Source organism: Panonychus citri, unplaced genomic scaffold, assembly GCF_014898815.1.
Source record: "Panonychus citri isolate SS breed McGregor unplaced genomic scaffold, ASM1489881v1 Contig00134, whole genome shotgun sequence".
Taxonomy (NCBI): Eukaryota; Metazoa; Arthropoda; class Arachnida; order Trombidiformes; family Tetranychidae; genus Panonychus; species Panonychus citri.
In genome coordinates, this window is record NW_026515539.1 from 3,399,579 (window position 1) to 3,417,820 (window position 18,242).

Consider the following 18,242-nt stretch of genomic DNA (forward strand, 5'->3'; position numbering starts at 1 on the left):
AACAATTAACATCATTCATCTAATTAAACGAATTATTTTCTCCTTAATTCTTTTTCAATTTAACCTCGCTTTCATTTCTTTCATTTTCCCTCTTCTCTCTCTCTCATCATCTCTTCTTCTCTTCTGGTGATTCTCTTCACTTTTCCTCTGCTTCTCCTTATTGATTATTGTTGATCTTTGTTTATCTTTTTGTTTTGTTTTGTTTATTTTTGTTTAAATTTATCTTCTTATTTTAATTACAATTTGATTGTAAATCATATTTTATTTTACTTCAATTAAACGATCAAAATGGTTGACACAACTGTAATCATATTTGGAGCTTCGGTGAGTAGAAAATGACAATTACTTTAAACCGGAGAGATGAGAACATGTTCAGACTCAACACCACGTCAATAATACTCATCTTCTGGTTTAATTTTCTAATTATCTCTCAATTAACCGGCTTAATTTTCCATGGATTAATCAAGTTAATTCACCTTTCCTTTCATTCCCTTTCAATGTCAATTGCACACTTTGTGTTATAATCCTCTTTTCCTTATCTAATCTTATCATTACCCTGTCATGTATCCATGTCTTTACATTGGATATGTGAAAATAACATGTTCCTGTTAACTAATAACTTTGCTACCATTAACTTTAATTATCTTGAATGAGTAGAGATTAACAAAGTACAGTTGGAATGTGTGTACCCTTTACCCTCTAACTTGACTTGAAGGTGATTTCGCTGATTTAATCCATTAACCTCGATCTTTATTCAGCCCTGTGTTTTTAATGGTATTTTTCACTCTCTTCTATCTCTTTCCAGGGTGATCTGGCCAAGAAAAAGATCTACCCCACTTTATGGTTAGTAAGTCTGTTCTAAAGTGGGATTGTAGTTAATTTTTTCTCATGACTGGTTACACGTTTTACTAATTGTTTTTCTTTCTTTTTCTCTTCTTCTTCTTCTTTACCTTTACCTCCATTTTGTTTGTTGATCTTATAACCATTTCCAGGAACTTATTCAAAAGGAATAACATCAATTCCAGTGTTCGTGTTATTGGTTATGCTCGTTCATCTATTCAAGTTGAACAAATTAAGGAACAAGTTGCCAAACATGTAAAAATTGATTCGGGAGAAACATCACTTTGGGACGCATTTTGGAGCCTCAATAGTTACCTGAGTGGTACTTATGATAAAGAAAGCGATTTTCAAAGATTACACTTATTTTCCAATGAAATTGAAACTTGTCGTGGAAATGCTGCCAATAGATTGTTTTATCTTGCTTTACCCCAAAGTGTTTTCATGCCGGTAGCCCAGAATATCCGTCATCATGTTATGACTCAAACTGGTTGGAATAGAGTTGTCATCGAGAAACCATTTGGTCATGATTATGATTCATCGGAAGAACTATCCAAACATTTAGCTTCACTATTCGATGAATCTCAAATTTATCGAATCGATCATTACCTTGGTAAAGAGATGGTTCAAAATGTGATTACCCTTAGGTTTGCGAATAAAATTTTCGCCTCCACATGGGACAGAGATAATATTTCCTCCGTTACGATTACATTTAAAGAACCTTTCGGTACCTATGGTCGTGGAGGTTATTTCGATCAAAGTGGTATTATTCGTGATATCATGCAAAACCATCTTCTCCAAGTTCTCTGTCTGGTTGCCATGGAGAGACCAGTTTCAAATGACCCTGAAGATATAAGGAACGAGAAAGTCAAAGTGCTACGAAGTATGCAACCAATTAAATTGGAAGACGTTGTTCTGGGTCAATACATCGGAGATGAATGTGCCGAAGAGGGTTCAGAGGCAAGGCAGGGTTATCGAGATGATCCAACCGTCGCAAAAGATTCAATAACACCAACCTTTGCAATGGCAGCGGCTTTCATTCAAAATGAACGTTGGGATGGTGTTCCCTTCTTCCTGCGAAGTGGTAAAGCTTTAAATGAAAGAAAAGCGGAAATCCGTATTCAGTATAAGGATATTTCCGGTGACATTTTCCAAGGACAGTGTAAACGTAATGAACTTGTCATCCGAGTGCAACCCGGTGAAGCTGTTTATCTTAAATTAATGACCAAAACACCAGGATTATCAATGGATAATATGGAAGAGACTGAACTGGATTTAAGTTATAGACATCGTTATAAAGATGCATTAGTACCCGATGCATATGAAAGATTATTATTGGACGTTTTCGTCGGATCTCAGATGCACTTTGTTCGTAGTGATGAACTTTCAGAAGCATGGAGAATCTTCACCCCCCTGTTACACCAAATCGAGGGACAAAGAGTAGTACCACTGCCTTACACTTACGGCTCACGAGGACCAAAACAAGCCGATATCTTGCAATCTTCTTATGGATTCAAATTTTATGGGACATACAAATGGGTTAGCCCAATGGGTTAATTTCATCCTAATCCACTAACATGGTTGATCCTGTTTTCTTTCATTCATTTGTCTTCAATTCTCTTTCTATTATTTTCTCTCTCTCTTTCTTTCTGTAACTTTTCCTGAGTTCTGTCACTCTCTATCTCTATCTCTCTCTCTCATCTTCCCCCTGTAATCTCATGGTGCCCATTAAATCAAAGGAAACAAAGGAGCAGCAAGTTGAAAAAAGGAAATCATCATAATCAAAATCATATTGATAATTTTGCTTTTTTATATTATAAATATTGAAAGACTTTACTAGAAACACAATCAAAAGGTTTACAATTAACTATTTTTGTACAAAAACAATCACCTTTTTTTGTTAAATTAGTGGCATCATCATAATTAGATTGTTGGTTATTTGAAACAATTTATCAAAGCATCAAAGTGATAAACGTTAAATGCTCCTCTATATCTGTTTAATTATCAACAATTAATTACCTCGGTTTAATTTACTATATTTAAATTTAAAACTTCTCGGTCAGTAATTATATCATTTAACTATTTTTCTTGGCAAGAAAAAAATCCCAATCAAATCAGTGTAAGTATACCTTGATTGCTCAACTGATCGTAATCAACAACTAATCATAATTTAGAATCACAATTAAACTAATTCAACTTTTTCCTTCTTTTTTTTCCAAATTTTATAGTTTCCATCATCATTGACGTGCAAGTTGATTAATCTGAGGCCATTAACGTCCAATCATCGTAATGAGTAAAATGAAACGTCAATTGAATTACAATCATCGTGTCGGTAAAGGAGGATCAAAGTGTTACAATCAAGGAAATTATTTGAAATTTAATAGTAACAATCAGTTTTATCCCTTATGATTGTTATCCGACCATTTTTTACCTTGTATTCAAAGGCTTCATTTTAAATTTACATAGGAAATGGCTAACAGTCAATTAACCGGACACTATTAATGTTATCTCGCTGATTGTTGTTAATTTAAGCATAAAATTTCCTGAATTGCAATTTATTTATTTCTTGCTGTTTTCCTGTTAATCATTGATTCCAGGAAAAGTGTTTAAGTAATTTTTTACTCATTACAATCACCATAGGAGAAGACATTTGATTACGTAAATTGCTGTTAACGTTTCCATTGACAATTAAGATAAAAAATTATATTATTAATAAGATAATTAGTCATTACTATCAAATATCACCAATAAGAATTAATTAAAGTTGATAGTCAAACAATCAGGATGAAATTTTCACCAAGTAAAATCAATTTTTTAATTGTAAGAAAAATTTTGATCAAAATGCAATTTAATTGTATCACCAATAAGGTGATTAGGGTTTGCAAGACAAGAAATTAAAATCCTAATTGATTAGATTTAAAATCCAAAGCTCACTTGCAATTAGAATGGTTTAATTTTCAACTGTCAACATGATTAGGTTAATGTTAATTGTCTTTCTTGTTGAGTTAATTGTTCCCCATGAATTTCAAGAAGTTCTGGTCAATAGTTTCACTTGTAACGATGGGAATGAAACAATATTTTTGAATTACCGATGCGATGGATTTGTCAATTGTGAAGATGGTTCAGATGAGGAAAATTGTGGTAAGTTAATCAACCAATTAAGCTAATTGTCACTAATTGTCTTAATCAAGTTTGCCCACCGTCACAATTTAGAGGATCAAATGGTTATTGTGTCTCAAGTTTAATTGAGTTTGTCGCTCTTCGTGATTGTCTCATGTACGACGATGAATTAGTTTGTGGTGAGTAAATTGCGAACAATTAAATTGTTTCATCGGATCTAATTTTCTTGCCGATTTTCAGGTAAAAATTGTACATCTGATGAGTTTCGATGTTCATCTGACCGGTGTATCGACAAGAGTAAACTTTGTGATGGTACACCCGATTGTCAATTCTCCATCGACGAATGGGTTCCCGAGTGTAGATCAGTCAAAGATCAATTAGAACGGGATAAAGAGATAAAATGTCCACCCGAGAAACTCCCGTGCTACACCGATGATCCTGGACTCTTTTACGATGACCTGGACTACCATTGTGTTCACATGTACGAAGAGTGTTTCCATGCACACCAATGTAGAGTCGATGGTTGTAGTAAGTTTTTGGAATTTGAATGATTAAATTCAATTGACTGATTTTCTTTTTTCTTTTAACAATTAGGATTTTATTTGGGTTGTAAGGAAGATGAATTCACTTGTTATGATGCTCCCTGTTTGAATAAGTCTTTGCTATGTGACGGCAAATGGAATTGCATTGGTGGGGTCGATGAATCGCCGATCGCTTGTCTGTTCAAAATACAAGAAAGTTTCCAGAAATCAACAAGTGGGCTTTCAACTAGTTCGGTGTTTGTTTATATTATCGTTTTCGTCTTAATTGCTGCAATTGTCTGGCAAATTTACTTAATGTGTTGGAGCTCAGTGAGTCCAAAGGAAAAACCAGTCGAATTGAACAAAATTGAAAAACCACCTCAGGCGATTGAGCAAAAACAATCAACGACCAAAGTGAACAAATCAAAATCGAACTCAACTTTAGATGTATCAAAATCAAAGCCCAAATTAGACATAATCAAATCAAAATCGAGCTCGAAATTAAATGTAGTCAAATCGAAATCGAACCCGAAATTAGATGAAATCAAATCGAAATCGAGTTCGAAATTAAATGTAGTCAAATCAAAATCGAACCCGAAATTAGATGAAACCAGATCGAAATCAAACTCTAAATTGATTGTTGTCAAATCTAAATCATCACCTTCTTCCAATTAATTGTTGGTTAAACGTTTCGTTGGCTAAATTTTTGATCAAATTTGTAGACGGATAAACATGATAATAACAATTGATACAAATTAACCTCATATTATTGTTTATAAAGCAGTTAACTGTTAATTTCTTGATTAAATTAACTGACAACAACCAGTTGATTGAAGTAAATCAAATTGTCCTCCTTTGTGTGTCTATCTTATTATCATTATTTAGTATTGAAAACGTTAATTTTTGTTTGTTAGAAATTAACTAACATCCTCAGCCTATGATTAATTAATTGTGGTGAAATTTTGTTACTTGCTATCAAAATATTGATTAGTAATTAACAATCAGTTAATTGTACTCATCGTAATCACATGAGTCTCTGTCACTCTATAAAATCTGATTGATTTTGATTGAAGAAAATAAAAGAAATCAATTTAATTGTAATCATTATTACAATTTGCACCAATCCCCCAATAATCAATATTGATTAATCAATTTGTTTTTAATCAGTTAATCATAATTGCTGAATCAAATCAAATTAGATTTCAATTGTTAACAGTAAAGGAAAAATGTTTCAAGGTTTTTCATAAATGAACAAAATTTCCGGTTTCTTGTAAATTAAATAATAGCCAAACAATTAACTCTTTGAATTTGATGATTTATTTAATTGTAACCATTAAGACAATATTAACAACAACTGAATCAATTAAATCCTATCTTTCAGTGTTAATTATGTATTAAAATGAAGCAACAATTAATTTCTCATTGATTTAATGAAACTTTTGCTGCTCTCAAACTTTCATTATCATTCATGTACAATTAAATCATTTAATTAATTACAATTAGAAAGTTATTATCACCTATTGTTTAATTAACAACCGGAAATTTTTTGTTTCATCTGTTAATCAATTAATCAATTGATATCATCAGTTAATCAAATAATAACAGCAATGATTTAGATGAAATCTAATCATGGCTGAGAATCAATTCTAACGATAATAGTAGGGAAGTATCTCAATTAGTTAATTGTAACCAGTTTGATCACAAAGAATTAAATTATATTTACAATCAGTTAACTGTTCAATCAACTAGATTGTCACAATTTAAATCAATTTCAATTTAGTTTCACAATTTCCACATCAAACTAATTCACCAATCATTGAATTGGATTTATTTTTTTCTCAATCGACTCGAAGATTAGATTTGATTATGATTACTATTAGTTGATGCTTTTAATTGTGATGATGATTAATTTTCATCTCTTCATAGTGGATTTGATTATAATCAAGGGATTTTTTGATTCACCATAAGAACCAACCTGATCTCTGATTGTTAGTAGACAATGTTAACTACAATAAGATGAATTAAAACAACAATTAACCGTTTCAATCGTAGCAATTAAGATAAACATTGGTGATGATCAACTGATTGTATTAATATTACAAACAAAAAAGTAAAACAAATGACACACAATTTGTTAAATCAAGATTAGTTAAATTGTTGTTTCTCGTTCATCATCACAACCATAACAAGATGTTAATTGTTGATTAACCAAGTTGATTGTAAATACTATTAAAATTATCATCTTTATCGTAAATGATTAAGATAACTAAAGCTTTTCCAAGTTAATCAAAATCGGATATGGAAATGGTTTAATTAGTAGCTGATTGTTGGATTAGATTGACTCTTTCAATTGCAGAATCAGATGTTAGCACAATTAAAACATTGGATGATACAAATTGTCAGGATGATTTATTTAATTGTAACAATCATAATGGTAAAATAAAAGATAGAGGAAAAAAAAAGTTCAACGTCATTGTCTCAACACTCAGAAAATCAAACTGTTAACAAATTAACAATTAACTAATTGTCCTTGAAAGAAAAAGACAAATCAAGAAAATGATTAAATTCAATTTCAACTTTGATATTCCCAAGTTTTAATTGTTGCTGTTAACCATCAAATTAAATAGCGTTGGTTGATAATCAACATTTGATTGTAGGCTGATGATGATGGTTAACAACAACAATTTAGTTTGTGTGTGAGTGTTTAAGTTAATCACAAATTGCGTTGGTTAATTTATGGCAAATCAACAATTTAAATCAATCTTTTCAAACTCATTAACCATGAACCCGAATCATAATAAACCAAAAATGAGAAATTTTTTTCCTCTTTGACCATTATCATTATAATTGCGATCAACAATTAAACAATTAACTTTTGTCTATCATAATTGTTATCATCATATTGTAATCATAATAAAAATCATAATTGTCCGTCAATTGAGTTGATTAACTTCCGTTCGGAAATGTTCAAGGTTCGTCCTCTTTCATATTCATTCACAATTTAAATAGATTGAAAATTTAAATGGTTAGTTAATTATGATCATTTCCGTTATATTACCGTTGTCATTAGCGACCTTAATCACAATTAGCTTCAAATCAATCAGATTAACTCATAGACTTTTCCTTATCAATTGATTTCAAATGAATAATCATCATTTTGTTATGTCAATTAATTGTTACCTAAATTGTTTCAATCAACTGATCACAAAATGTTAATTGGATTACAGATCAAGAGTGCATGTTAATTGTTTTAAAGATTTGATTAGTTGATTAAAAAATGAGAGAAATTAAAAATTCTTTATTATTAATTAGTTTTCCTTGTGATATTGTTGTAATATTGTTGTTGTTTAATTGATTGTAAATCTTAATTTAGGCTTTCAATTGATTAATTTCATTATTAACTTCACCTTAATTGTAATAGTTTATGAAATGAATTTTAATCATTGGGATTAAGGATCAAAGTATGAAAGTGATTTCAGAGGATTATGGTTACAGGAAGAGGAAGATTGATTAATCGGCTTGATTATAATTAGTTGATTGTTTACTGATTGTTATGAAAGCTCGACAGAAAAAAATCACTTATCATCAATATTTATCTTCCAAGATCATCTTCATCATTCTGTTTATAATAAACTCTAGAAGAGGGAGAAGAGAGAAAAGTGTGAGAGAGAAATGAGTGAGTGAGTAAGTGAGATTAATACTCAATGGACAATTAAAGTTAATCAATTGTTTACATCCTATGAGATCAAATGATTAAGAAAATAAGATAAGAAAAAGACAATTGATCAACATATCTAACAACAACAATTAATAACAACAAAAGGTCAAAATTGGTAAAAATAATTTGAATATCAATGGACATCAAAAAAAGAGGAAGTGGAAATGGGAAAAAAGAAGAGGAAATGATTTAGACATAGTTAAGTTAATTGTTATTAAGATGATGATAATCATAGATGAATCTCAGAAGGAGAGAGAATAAGGAGAAAAATAAATTCTGTTGATGGTTTAATCAAGACACTTAAGACCGGATAGAAAGAGATGAGATGAAGAAAGAGAGAGAGAGAGAGACCGAATCCCTGGTTCAAACTAGAATCACAATGATCTCAATAGAAGTGACTATTTAAATATGTTTTGTGGTGTATGTTTGTATATATATATCATTCTCATTTAATTACAAAGTATTAATTAACTGTATTGTTAACTTCAGTTATTTGTAGATGATGTTTTGTTGGTAGGTGTTACTGAAGGACTGAAATCGATTTGGATGTTGGTGATGGTGAGAACAACATTTGCGGATCGAACGGAGAAAATGGTGAACCAGAGGCACCAAGAAGTGGAGAAAATGAGTAAGGCGTTAATGGATTTAAACTTGATGGAGAGGGAAGTAAACCAAGTGGTCCTGATGGAGAGGAATGATTGCTGGTCAGGTGATGATGTCCAACGGGAAATTGAAAATGATTGGAACTAGAAGTTGGTGTAGCAGCCGGTGAACCAGGACCAATTCTTGGACTCAAGAGAAGAGGTGAAATTGAATTCCAGAATGAAAATGCTGCCGCAGTGGGTAACAATCCTACTGGAGTGGTGTTTTTTGTGTTGAAAAAAGGAGATGCAAATGTGACTATTGGTGTCTGAAGTGATGAAGCATAAGTAGCTCCTAATCTTGTGGGACTTGTTGGAATTCCTGATAGAGAGAAGAAAATAAGAGAAATTGTTTTCAATTAGTAAATAATGTTAACAAATTGTTTCAAAGTAAAAATGGTTATGGTGTTTTGGTGATCTACTAAATACACATACTAATTGTGTTAGTGGGCTAAATACAATATTCCTCTTTTCTCATCTCTCTCTCTCTCTCTCTCTCTCTCTCTCTCTCATCTTCTTTACAAGAGAAAAGAATAGATAATCACAACTATGAAAGACAACAAAGCTCCACATACAAAGCATGAAACGAAATGTTTGTCAACAAGTTAATCTGTTATCATCAAAAACACTGAAACGGAAATCTAATCAAGTAAGAAGGGGGAATATATATTTGACAAAAGAATCATAATTAGAAGAAAAATACAACATCAACAAATTAAATTACTATCATATTTATCTATCTAAAACAATAATCTCTTTTCCGTAAAAATAGCTACAATTATCATTTCATATTCATCAAGTCACAAGAACGATAAGAGAAAATCAGATTGAGAAAAGATATTCCTTTCTGATGTGTTATTATTTTTCAAGTGCATTAAGCAACTTAATTAATCATTAGCTCATATAGTTAATATAATAAAGAGTTTGTAACTCATGAAGCAAACACACACACACATAGAGAGAGAAAGATTTACGTGGATAATTGTAATCATAACAAGAGAGGGAGAGGGGAAATTGCATATCCGGTAAATTGGAGATAAGAAAAACAAAGATGAGAGTAATTAGTAAATAATGATAAATACCCGTTATCGGTGGTGGTTTGGGTTTTGCTTTACGAGAGCCATTAATTAATCCATTAGTATTGGTATTGTTATTTGTGTCTCTTGTATTGCTCGATGAAGAATCGGAATTACGTTCTCTTGAGAACTCGCGACTTCTTGATGATTGTACTAGGTTAATGGGTGACCCGTTGTCTTCTTCACTAACGGGTGATGGGGCTTCAGAAGCTGCTGATGAGGGTGATGGCGAACGAGATGATGAACCAAGAAGATGAGTCTTTGTTTTCTTATTGGAACTTCCATTACTGGTTCCACCGTCACTGTCGATCTCGTCACTAATTGATTCTGTATCAATCTCATTGAATCGTTTACCATTTAGATTCATTGGTAATCCACCTGATCCATTGTAATAATTGTTACTATTACGACTACTAGATCGAGGTGAGCTTTTACATGAAAGGTCAGTTGGTTCAAGAGAGGGTGAAGGTGATCCACCGGGATAGGTAAGAGTAAGTGGAGGAACATTTGAAGGCGACAAAAATTTATGATGAGGATGAAGATGATGATGATTGTTGTTCCCATTATTAAGGTTTAAGTCTCTCAAATTAGCAATATGCTTATTTAAATTGTTCGGTATGGTTGGGCTACTTGGACTCCCGTTACTACTGTTAGATCCATTTGAATTGGATCCACCACTTATTGGACTACCAATTGAACCTCCACCAACTCCTGAGGTGATTCCAATATTTTCCACTGGTGATCCATTACCACCCATGGAACCGTTAGACATGCTTTCCATTTTAACATGGAATGGAATCTTATTTTCCATTTTAATTATCTCAGGGAAAGCCACAAATCGATAAACAAATTTTTGTCCAAGCACTTTCTTGATGATATTCTTATCATAATAATAACGAAGAGCACGACTTAATTTATCATAATTCATGTTACGTTTGTTTTTCTTTAAGCCCCACAGACGAGCAACCTCTTCGGCGTTGATTAATTTGAACTCGCCATCGGTATTGGTCCAAGTGATAATTTGTTTATACTGATTATTTAAAAGTAACTCCAATAGGAACTGCCAAAGGGTAATATTAGTCTCCATTCCAGTGGATACGACCGACATTTGAGCAGAAATGATGATTTGTGTAAGTGTAATAGATGAAATAAATGTAGAAAACAAAAAAAAATTATTAGATGAATTTATGTATATATAGTTGCGTGTGATTGTGTGATGTTGATGTTGGCGATGATCAAAAAACGATGGTGATGATGATGAATAGAAGAAGAGGGTAAAGAGAAAAAAGAGAAACAACTCACATAAACACAGACACAGAAAAAATTTCAAAGAGAAAAAGAGAAAGGGAAAGAAATAGAGAAAGGCAAGAGAAAGAAACACAGAGGGAAAAAGAGAAAGCAAAAGAAAAAAAGATAGAAAGAGAGAAAGAGATTGAGAGACAGAGGAGCAATAGAGAAAAGAGAGAAGAAAATATAAGGTAATATGTAGGTAAGGATAAATTAGTATTTAATTTCCAAGGGTAGGTTGCAGTCAGTGGACTGCATTAGGTTTTAATTTTCTTGTTTAACTTGAATTCACATAAAACACATATTACAACAACATAGTAATATAACCAGTAAGTGAGGATAAAGAGAGACCACAATGGTTAAAATGTTGTTGTGTTTGAGATGAGAAAATGTTGAACATTCAAGAAAAAGAGAATTTTTTGTATAAGATTAGAATAGAAATGACAGAGGAGAATAAAAGAGATACACACACATTCAAAGAGATAAAACAGGTAAAAATATTGAGAAACAAAATTGTTAGTTGTTCATCTGAAAATGGTGAACAAGATGAGGAGAAGATTGAATAAAATTAGAGGAAAACAATTAAACACAAAAGTGTGTTTTACAAATTAACACACTGAACCAAAATTGATACACAATCAACATTAAGATGAGATGAAAATCATATTAGAAGAGAAGAAAAAACAAATGCAACCCAACCACCGACTCGAAACATTCAACTATCACTAACCAATTTCTTCCCTCACACTCACTCCTATCCAATGTTCTCTTCCAACGCCATCTGGCGGATTTTCTTTATTCTATTCGAGCGCCATCTTGATGTTAACGTTTTTCTTTCTCAATTCAATTGGTAATAATTGATAATTGTTCTTACTTGATTTCTCATTAATTTTAATTATTCTTTTAATTTCTAATTGATTTTGATTATTTCTTATTCTCCAATATTTTAGCTAATTTATTTCTCTGTTTCTTGTTCTTGGTCTTTGTTTTTGTCTTTGTCTCTTTGGTTCTGTGTTTTTATCACCTTTCTTAACGGTAGCGATTTTTTTTGTTCTCTTTTAATTTTTTTCCATCTCAATGTTGTTTATTGATTTGCTTTTTTTTTACACAATCGATGCTAATTAATTAGTGATATTTTTGTTTATTCAATTTATACTTTGTTTTCTTTTTTGCCGACTGATTATTCTTAATAAGAGGAACTGATCGAGTGTGTAACTTTGATTGATTTGTGATTCTTATTAATTTGATTAATTCACTTTGGTTTTTTTTCTCTCTTCTCTTTTCATTTGCTTGTTTTTGTTTTGCTTTTCTCTATATGAGGTTCATCAATTTTTCTCAATGTCAATGTTTATGAAAAGATAATAACAATTATTGCGCCTTTTTCTTTTTTTTCTAGGCTAAACAACCAACAATACATGGAGATATTACTGTACTTTTGTATAGAATATTATTCCTGAATAATTACCAATTCAAATCAAAGAAATTACGAAATGGATGGAGTATAAAAAAAAGTGTCTACCCTAATATCAAGTGGAATAACAAGTGATGGAAAAAAAGAAGGAGATGGTGATAAACAAATGGAATACAAGTAGATAAAACAAAAAGAAAGGATGGAGATAATAGACATTTCCAAATGACAAGTATTCAACAAACGATTTGGTAAACAGAGGATAGAAAGAGAGGGAGATAAGATCACGGACAGAAGAGAGAGAGAGAGAGAGAGAGAGAGAGATGATGAAACAATATCAACATCAATATAAAAAGTGTTCGTCTCCATTGAAGCAAACTTGTTGCTGATTTTACCTGGAAAATGATAAAGAATCATCACAATGAGAAGGAGAAGAAGCAAAAAAGATGAGTAAGAGAGATGGAGGGAGAGAGAGAGAGAAATAAAAAACGGACACACTGATATAAAGAAAAGGAGCGCCAAGAGGGAGTGAAGCAAATAACAACATCAACACATCTCAAGTAGACAAGCAGAATAATAATAGTAAACAACAACAACAACAACAAAAAAGACTCTAAAAAGAAAGGTAAGTAACGCAAAGAAATTGAAAATGCCGATTGAGGTCACTGTTTCAATGCCAATAGGCCAAACTTCAATTTGGTTGAGTAATTTTTTCGGCAAAGTTACATGAAGGTGATGATGGGAGCCAATAATATTTATATTATCATTATCATTGCTATTTGTCCATCTCTTTCTCTCTCGATTTCTCTCTCATTAAGTCAGTTTTTTTTTTCATTAACCCACGAGCAAAATGAAAAATAATAATAATACATAAACCATTTGACAGGTTACGTCCGTGTTGATACAGATTAATCTGTTGAAAAGAAAGAGATATTTAACAATTTAAAAGGTTTTAAATCAAATAAATCATTACCCCAAACGGACATGATTAAGTGGAGCTTTAATTAGCTGATCTCAAAGATGGTTAGGATAATGATTTTGATGATAATTGTGATGACGATAATGATGAATCAAAATATTTTTTTACCTTCTCTTTTTTTAAAGTCAAGTGAATTTCAACACAGAGAAATATCATCATCATCATCATTAGCAACATCATCAACATCAACACACACTTATAATCAACGTCATTGTAATCATCTTCTTCACCATCATTATCAAAATAATTGTGGGTTCCGATTTACTGGCCTGGGTTAACTTTAATTTTCTAATATACTTTTTTTCTCCCAAAATATAACAAACTTTTTTTTTTTTCAGATTCTCCCTTTTTCTATCTCTCTATCGAACTGAATTTTGGTTAACAAACTGTATACATAAGTACAGTTCTACATCGGGAATGTAGTGCATAAAATTAGATCATTAAGAAGATGCCAAAATAGATGGAAAAAGGTGACAACTACTAGGCCACTTTTTCATTTCTCTCTCTCTCTCTCTCTTTTTGGCCTTAACCTTTTTTACGGAACGACGATGACAATCAACTGGCCCACTCTTGATAGCCAAAAAGTTGATCAATTCTCATCTTTTTTTGGGAGTTTTCTTCTTTTTATTCATTTTTTTCTCTTCTCTTTTATCTTGTTCTGCTTTTTTAGATGATTGTTGGTCTTTTTTTGGTCTTGGATGCGTTGATAACGATGACGACGTTCTGAGCGAACTCGTTATGCTAAAAAGATTTACTTTTTCATGCAATTCTGAAAACTCTTTCTTATCATTATCTCAACTTGAACTATCCGTTTCGTTCCGTTCTGATCATTTTTCAAGTTCCGTTTACGTTTCTTTCAAGTTTTACTTTTTTTTCAAAGTCGAAATTAACTTCCAAGTTCATTTTGTTTATATTTACTTAAAATACCAGAAAAGCAAAACTTGATGTAAATATAGTTCTCGAGTTGCTTGATAATCATTTGCATCCTTATATTAAGCGAAAAGTATCCAATTTATTAACTGAATTAACTTTAATTGGTGACAATTTATTTCAATTTTCTTCTCATCAAAAGAGAGACACGAAAAAAAACTACCAACTATCATTTACTTGAACAAGTTAATTGCTGTGAGTAGAGTTAAATATTTTATTTAATTTGGTTTTGCATAATTTTCCTTAATCAATATTGATTGAAAAGTTACCCTTTCTCCTTTGATAATCAACATTCAACTTGCATAACAATAATTAAATTACAATTAAATTGATATTGAAACAATTATAACATCTATTTTGTTGGAAATTTGTGCTAATCAACTTTCTCCATCATAATAGAAATTAATTGTCTGACATAATCAAATATTAACGATACAATATATTAATTGCAATTCTCCACAATAACAATACTAATTGCATTTTACATCACTGTTAATTGTAACAATAGTTGATAGAATAATTTTTGCAAAAAGAATACCAATATTGATGGAAATGAATTTTTTTCTCTTTTGATAGAGAAACAAGATGATGATGAAGATAATTCTCCAGCTGATGATAAAAGACGATGATGATGATGATCTAACGATATAAACAAACAATTGGTTTAGTAGTTTATGATTGGAAACTGATGAAAGGCGTTGTTGGTGACTTGTTATTTCAACCATGATTCCCTGATTTTTTTTTCCAATTTCATTCATTCATCATGAGATAGCCTTTAATGACGATCGGGATGATAAGTGGAGAGAAGAGAAAGAGAAAAAAGAAAGATAGAATTGGAAGAAAACGGATGACATGGACGAAATGAGGTCATTAAATCATTGAGATGATAGGCCAGATACAGGATAAGATGAAATGAATATGATGATGATAATGGTGAGTGAGATGAAAAGAAAAGGAGTAAGAAAGAAGATGATGACAATCAGCTGAACTTGATTCTTAAAACCCTGACCTTGATTATCGTTAAGGAAAAACGGTAATCTTCCAATTTTCTTCTTCTTCTTTATTCGTATTATTATCATTTCACATTATTCTCACTAAAATCTCACCCTCTTTTGTCTTCTTCTTCTTCTTCATCATCTTCTTTCTTTCTCATCTTCATGATGAATGGAAGAAAAGAAGGAGTGAGAATAACGTGTTTTTACTTTTAAAATTTTTTCTCTCAAAAACGATCTCTTAACCTACTTTACGTGCCAATTGTATCTCAACCACTTCGAAAACAATCACAAACCTCGAAGAGACAATTTCCAAATCCAGACAATCTACTAACGGATTAACCGTTAATCTTTGCTCATCATCATCATCGTCATAATCATTATCATCCAAGATGATCTTCTCAAACCATTTAACTTTCATGTTACTTTCGTCGTCAACGATTTATTAATCTATTGGTACATTAACCAAACTACTAACTCGTTAGCACTTTTAGTAACCGTGTCTGTCACACGTCAACTGATTAAAAACAACAACAATTTGCGAGCAACAATTAAAATCCGTCAACAGTGAATCTTTTTTACTTTTAACAATCAATTCTAATTCTAATCATTTATATATATATTTTCTTTTTAATTCATCTAACAATTAACTCTCCTAATAACCGTTTCTACAATCAAATTGCCATTTCAAGTTTACTTGATTCTACTATTAATCTAATATATACACAATTAATATTCAAAGAGGAAAAAAAAATTGCTAGTTAATGATTAAAGTTGACAATTAACTTAATCATTTCCAATCATCATCATCATCAACATGACGATGATACATTTAAATGATAAACAAAAGGCTTTAAAATTGAATAAATATTTGAATTGAGTTAATTATTGTTGATTGTTGAACCATCGATTATTAGTTTAATCTAAATATGTATCATCAACTAATTACAATTAATTTCTTACTTGAAATCAAAAATTTTGCAATTGATTTGAAATTAAATTGTGATTCTATTTACAAACCAATTTAATTTAACATTTCAAGGAAAGTCTTTGATTTTTGTTATCCTAATCATCATCATCATCATTATCATCAAGTGTAATTGATTGTGATTAAAAATAATTATCATTATTATTTAATTAACTTTCACTTATTTACCTTAAAGGAAGAGGAAAAGTGACAATCACAATTGAATCAACAATTTAGAGAGACACAATTGTATTGGTTGATTACAATTTACACAGAAAACAAAAAGCTTTTTTTTTATATTTTAATCAACCAAATTAAAGATGAAATTAAAATGAAGATGATTAAGGATAAATTAACGGTAACTAATTTAATTTTGAATATTGGAGGAAATTCCCGTTTACTATTGAGGTTATCAGAACATGAATGAACAGGAACTTACCTGTTAATCTGTTTTCCTTGTTTCTTAATTAACTGATTAATGAAACATATTGGTTAACAGGTAACCAGGCGATTAACTGATTAAGTAGATTAAGAAAAGGAATAAAATATTTCCCTTCAATCGTTTTAAACACTTAACTAATTAACCAGAATCTAAGTACAAGTTCAAGTTCGTAGTAGACCGACTGTTCGAGACTATTAGAAGGATAAATTAATGAATAATTTGACTGATTTTCAGGGAACCACTTAATTGATAAATTGACAATCAACCTTGATTAACGAATTACCCTGAACCTTGGAGTTCATTGTAACGTAACAATTTTTGTGGTTAAACTTTTTTTTTCCATATCCTTTTTAACGAATCGAGAGTTGCGACGATTTTAAAATGTTCAAATTTCGATTCGTTGGTTAGATTGTTAATCGGAAGTTTCCACTCTCCGGAATTAAGAAAATAAAAACAATTTAACAATTATAATCAACTTTAGGGTCAACACTTTATTTCCCTAAGCTTTTTTTTTGTGCTAAGCCTCACCAACGTGTTTAATTCAAGGATAACGATTGATTAACCAACGAGTAAATTGAAACAATTAACCAGCAAAACAAAAAAAAACGGCTATTCCAGTGGCCGTGAAAAAATTTAAATGGTTAACAAAACGACACAAGAATAATTTGACAATCAATGATATCAAATTAACGATGATCAAGACAATCAACTATCGACGATCAACTTGTAAATGACCAGCGGCCAAAGCGATGGACACAACAGCCTCAATTAACGATGAGGTTGGATTTTAATGACGAGAAAAAAAAGTTCTAAGGTAAGAAGTGGATTAATTTTCTTTATCCTCATCAACGATAGTCAAGGTTATCCTGTTATCCATTTCTCTTTGATGGATAATCTTTATTATCAAGTTTTTTAGTGGCGTTTGGTGGGAGGAGGAGGTTGAAAGCGGAGGTGGTGGTGGGAAATAAATGTTGAACCGGAAATTTGAATGATACGGCTAAATAATAATCATCTCTATGGTGTTACCTGTGTAAAGTTAACAGGAAATGACTATTAAATAGGGTTGATAATCAACGGACCATGGATGAGATTTTAAGACAATAATAATACCTGTAAGAAAGTGAGGGTCAGTGAAAAAAAAAAGTTTTTCTTGTCATACAATTGACAATTGAAGAGAAAAGGTAAAAGATTAAGTTTACCTTTAAATCATTATTATTATTATTGTTGAGATGATCATTTAAAAAGATGATAACAATTTACATCTATGGTTACATGAACGTGATTGTAATCATCATTACAATCAAAGAAACGGAAATTACCCTTC

The 18,242-nt window shown here is 31.1% G+C and overlaps 3 protein-coding genes and 1 long non-coding RNA gene across 7 annotated transcripts; 3 read left to right on the forward strand and 1 right to left on the reverse strand.

Moving 5' to 3' along the window:
• Positions 1–138: 138 nt before the first annotated feature.
• Positions 139–2,827, forward strand: LOC128391156 (glucose-6-phosphate 1-dehydrogenase-like). The gene is made up of 3 exons (XM_053351003.1): positions 139–324; positions 806–843; positions 993–2,827. Exons 1-3 carry the CDS (start codon positions 289–291, stop codon positions 2,392–2,394), a joined length of 1,476 nt encoding a protein of 491 aa, XP_053206978.1. The 5' UTR covers positions 139–288; the 3' UTR covers positions 2,395–2,827.
• Positions 2,828–3,199: 372 nt separating this feature from the next.
• Positions 3,200–5,683, forward strand: LOC128391159 (low-density lipoprotein receptor-related protein 2-like). 2 transcript variants are annotated; one of them, XM_053351007.1, is made up of 4 exons: positions 3,200–3,978; positions 4,029–4,136; positions 4,198–4,485; positions 4,552–5,683. In XM_053351007.1, exons 1-4 carry the CDS (start codon positions 3,807–3,809, stop codon positions 5,151–5,153), a joined length of 1,170 nt encoding a protein of 389 aa, XP_053206982.1. In that variant the 5' UTR covers positions 3,200–3,806; the 3' UTR covers positions 5,154–5,683. The 2 variants fall into 2 exon arrangements, with proteins under 2 accessions (XP_053206982.1, XP_053206983.1); XM_053351008.1 differs by having other exon boundaries at positions 3,850–3,978; positions 4,051–4,136; positions 4,552–5,681.
• Positions 5,684–7,756: 2,073 nt separating this feature from the next.
• On the reverse strand, positions 7,757–11,910 carry LOC128391154 (ETS domain-containing protein Elk-4-like). The gene is made up of 2 exons (XM_053351000.1): positions 9,920–11,910; positions 7,757–9,159 (listed from the first exon to the last, which is right to left on the reverse strand). The coding sequence occupies exons 1-2, from the start codon at positions 11,019–11,021 to the stop codon at positions 8,717–8,719; spliced, it is 1,545 nt and encodes a 514-aa protein (XP_053206975.1). The 5' UTR covers positions 11,022–11,910; the 3' UTR covers positions 7,757–8,716.
• A 141-nt stretch (positions 11,911–12,051) lies between these two features.
• LOC128391170 (uncharacterized) lies at positions 12,052–16,545 on the forward strand. 3 transcript variants are annotated; one of them, XR_008325761.1, is made up of 6 exons: positions 12,052–12,235; positions 12,597–13,233; positions 13,926–14,057; positions 14,258–14,712; positions 15,094–15,450; positions 15,813–16,375. It is a non-coding gene; the product is annotated as an uncharacterized LOC128391170 (long non-coding RNA). The 3 variants fall into 3 exon arrangements; XR_008325760.1 differs by having other exon boundaries at positions 15,094–16,545; XR_008325759.1 differs by lacking the exons at positions 15,094–15,450; positions 15,813–16,375 and having other exon boundaries at positions 14,258–15,040.
• Positions 16,546–18,242: the final 1,697 nt, after the last annotated feature.

Excerpts from the sequence above, each read along its gene's own strand:
- LOC128391156 (XM_053351003.1), top strand. The coding sequence starts at position 289 with ATGGTTGACACAACTGTAATCATATTTGGAGCTTCG. Across the intron at positions 325-805 it reads TAATCATATTTGGAGCTTCG|GGTGATCTGGCCAAGAAAAA; the intron begins GTGAGTAGAAAA and ends ATCTCTTTCCAG. Across the intron at positions 844-992 it reads AAGATCTACCCCACTTTATG|GAACTTATTCAAAAGGAATA; the intron begins GTTAGTAAGTCT and ends AACCATTTCCAG.
- LOC128391159 (XM_053351007.1), top strand. The coding sequence starts at position 3,807 with ATGATTAGGTTAATGTTAATTGTCTTTCTTGTTGAGTTAATTGTTCCC. Across the intron at positions 3,979-4,028 it reads TTCAGATGAGGAAAATTGTG|TTTGCCCACCGTCACAATTT; the intron begins GTAAGTTAATCA and ends GTCTTAATCAAG. Across the intron at positions 4,137-4,197 it reads CGACGATGAATTAGTTTGTG|GTAAAAATTGTACATCTGAT; the intron begins GTGAGTAAATTG and ends GCCGATTTTCAG.
- LOC128391154 (XM_053351000.1), bottom strand. The coding sequence starts at position 11,021 with ATGTCGGTCGTATCCACTGGAATGGAGACTAATATTACCCTTTGGCAG. Across the intron at positions 9,160-9,919 it reads CAAACCACCACCGATAACGG|GAATTCCAACAAGTCCCACA; the intron begins GTATTTATCATT and ends TCTCTCTATCAG.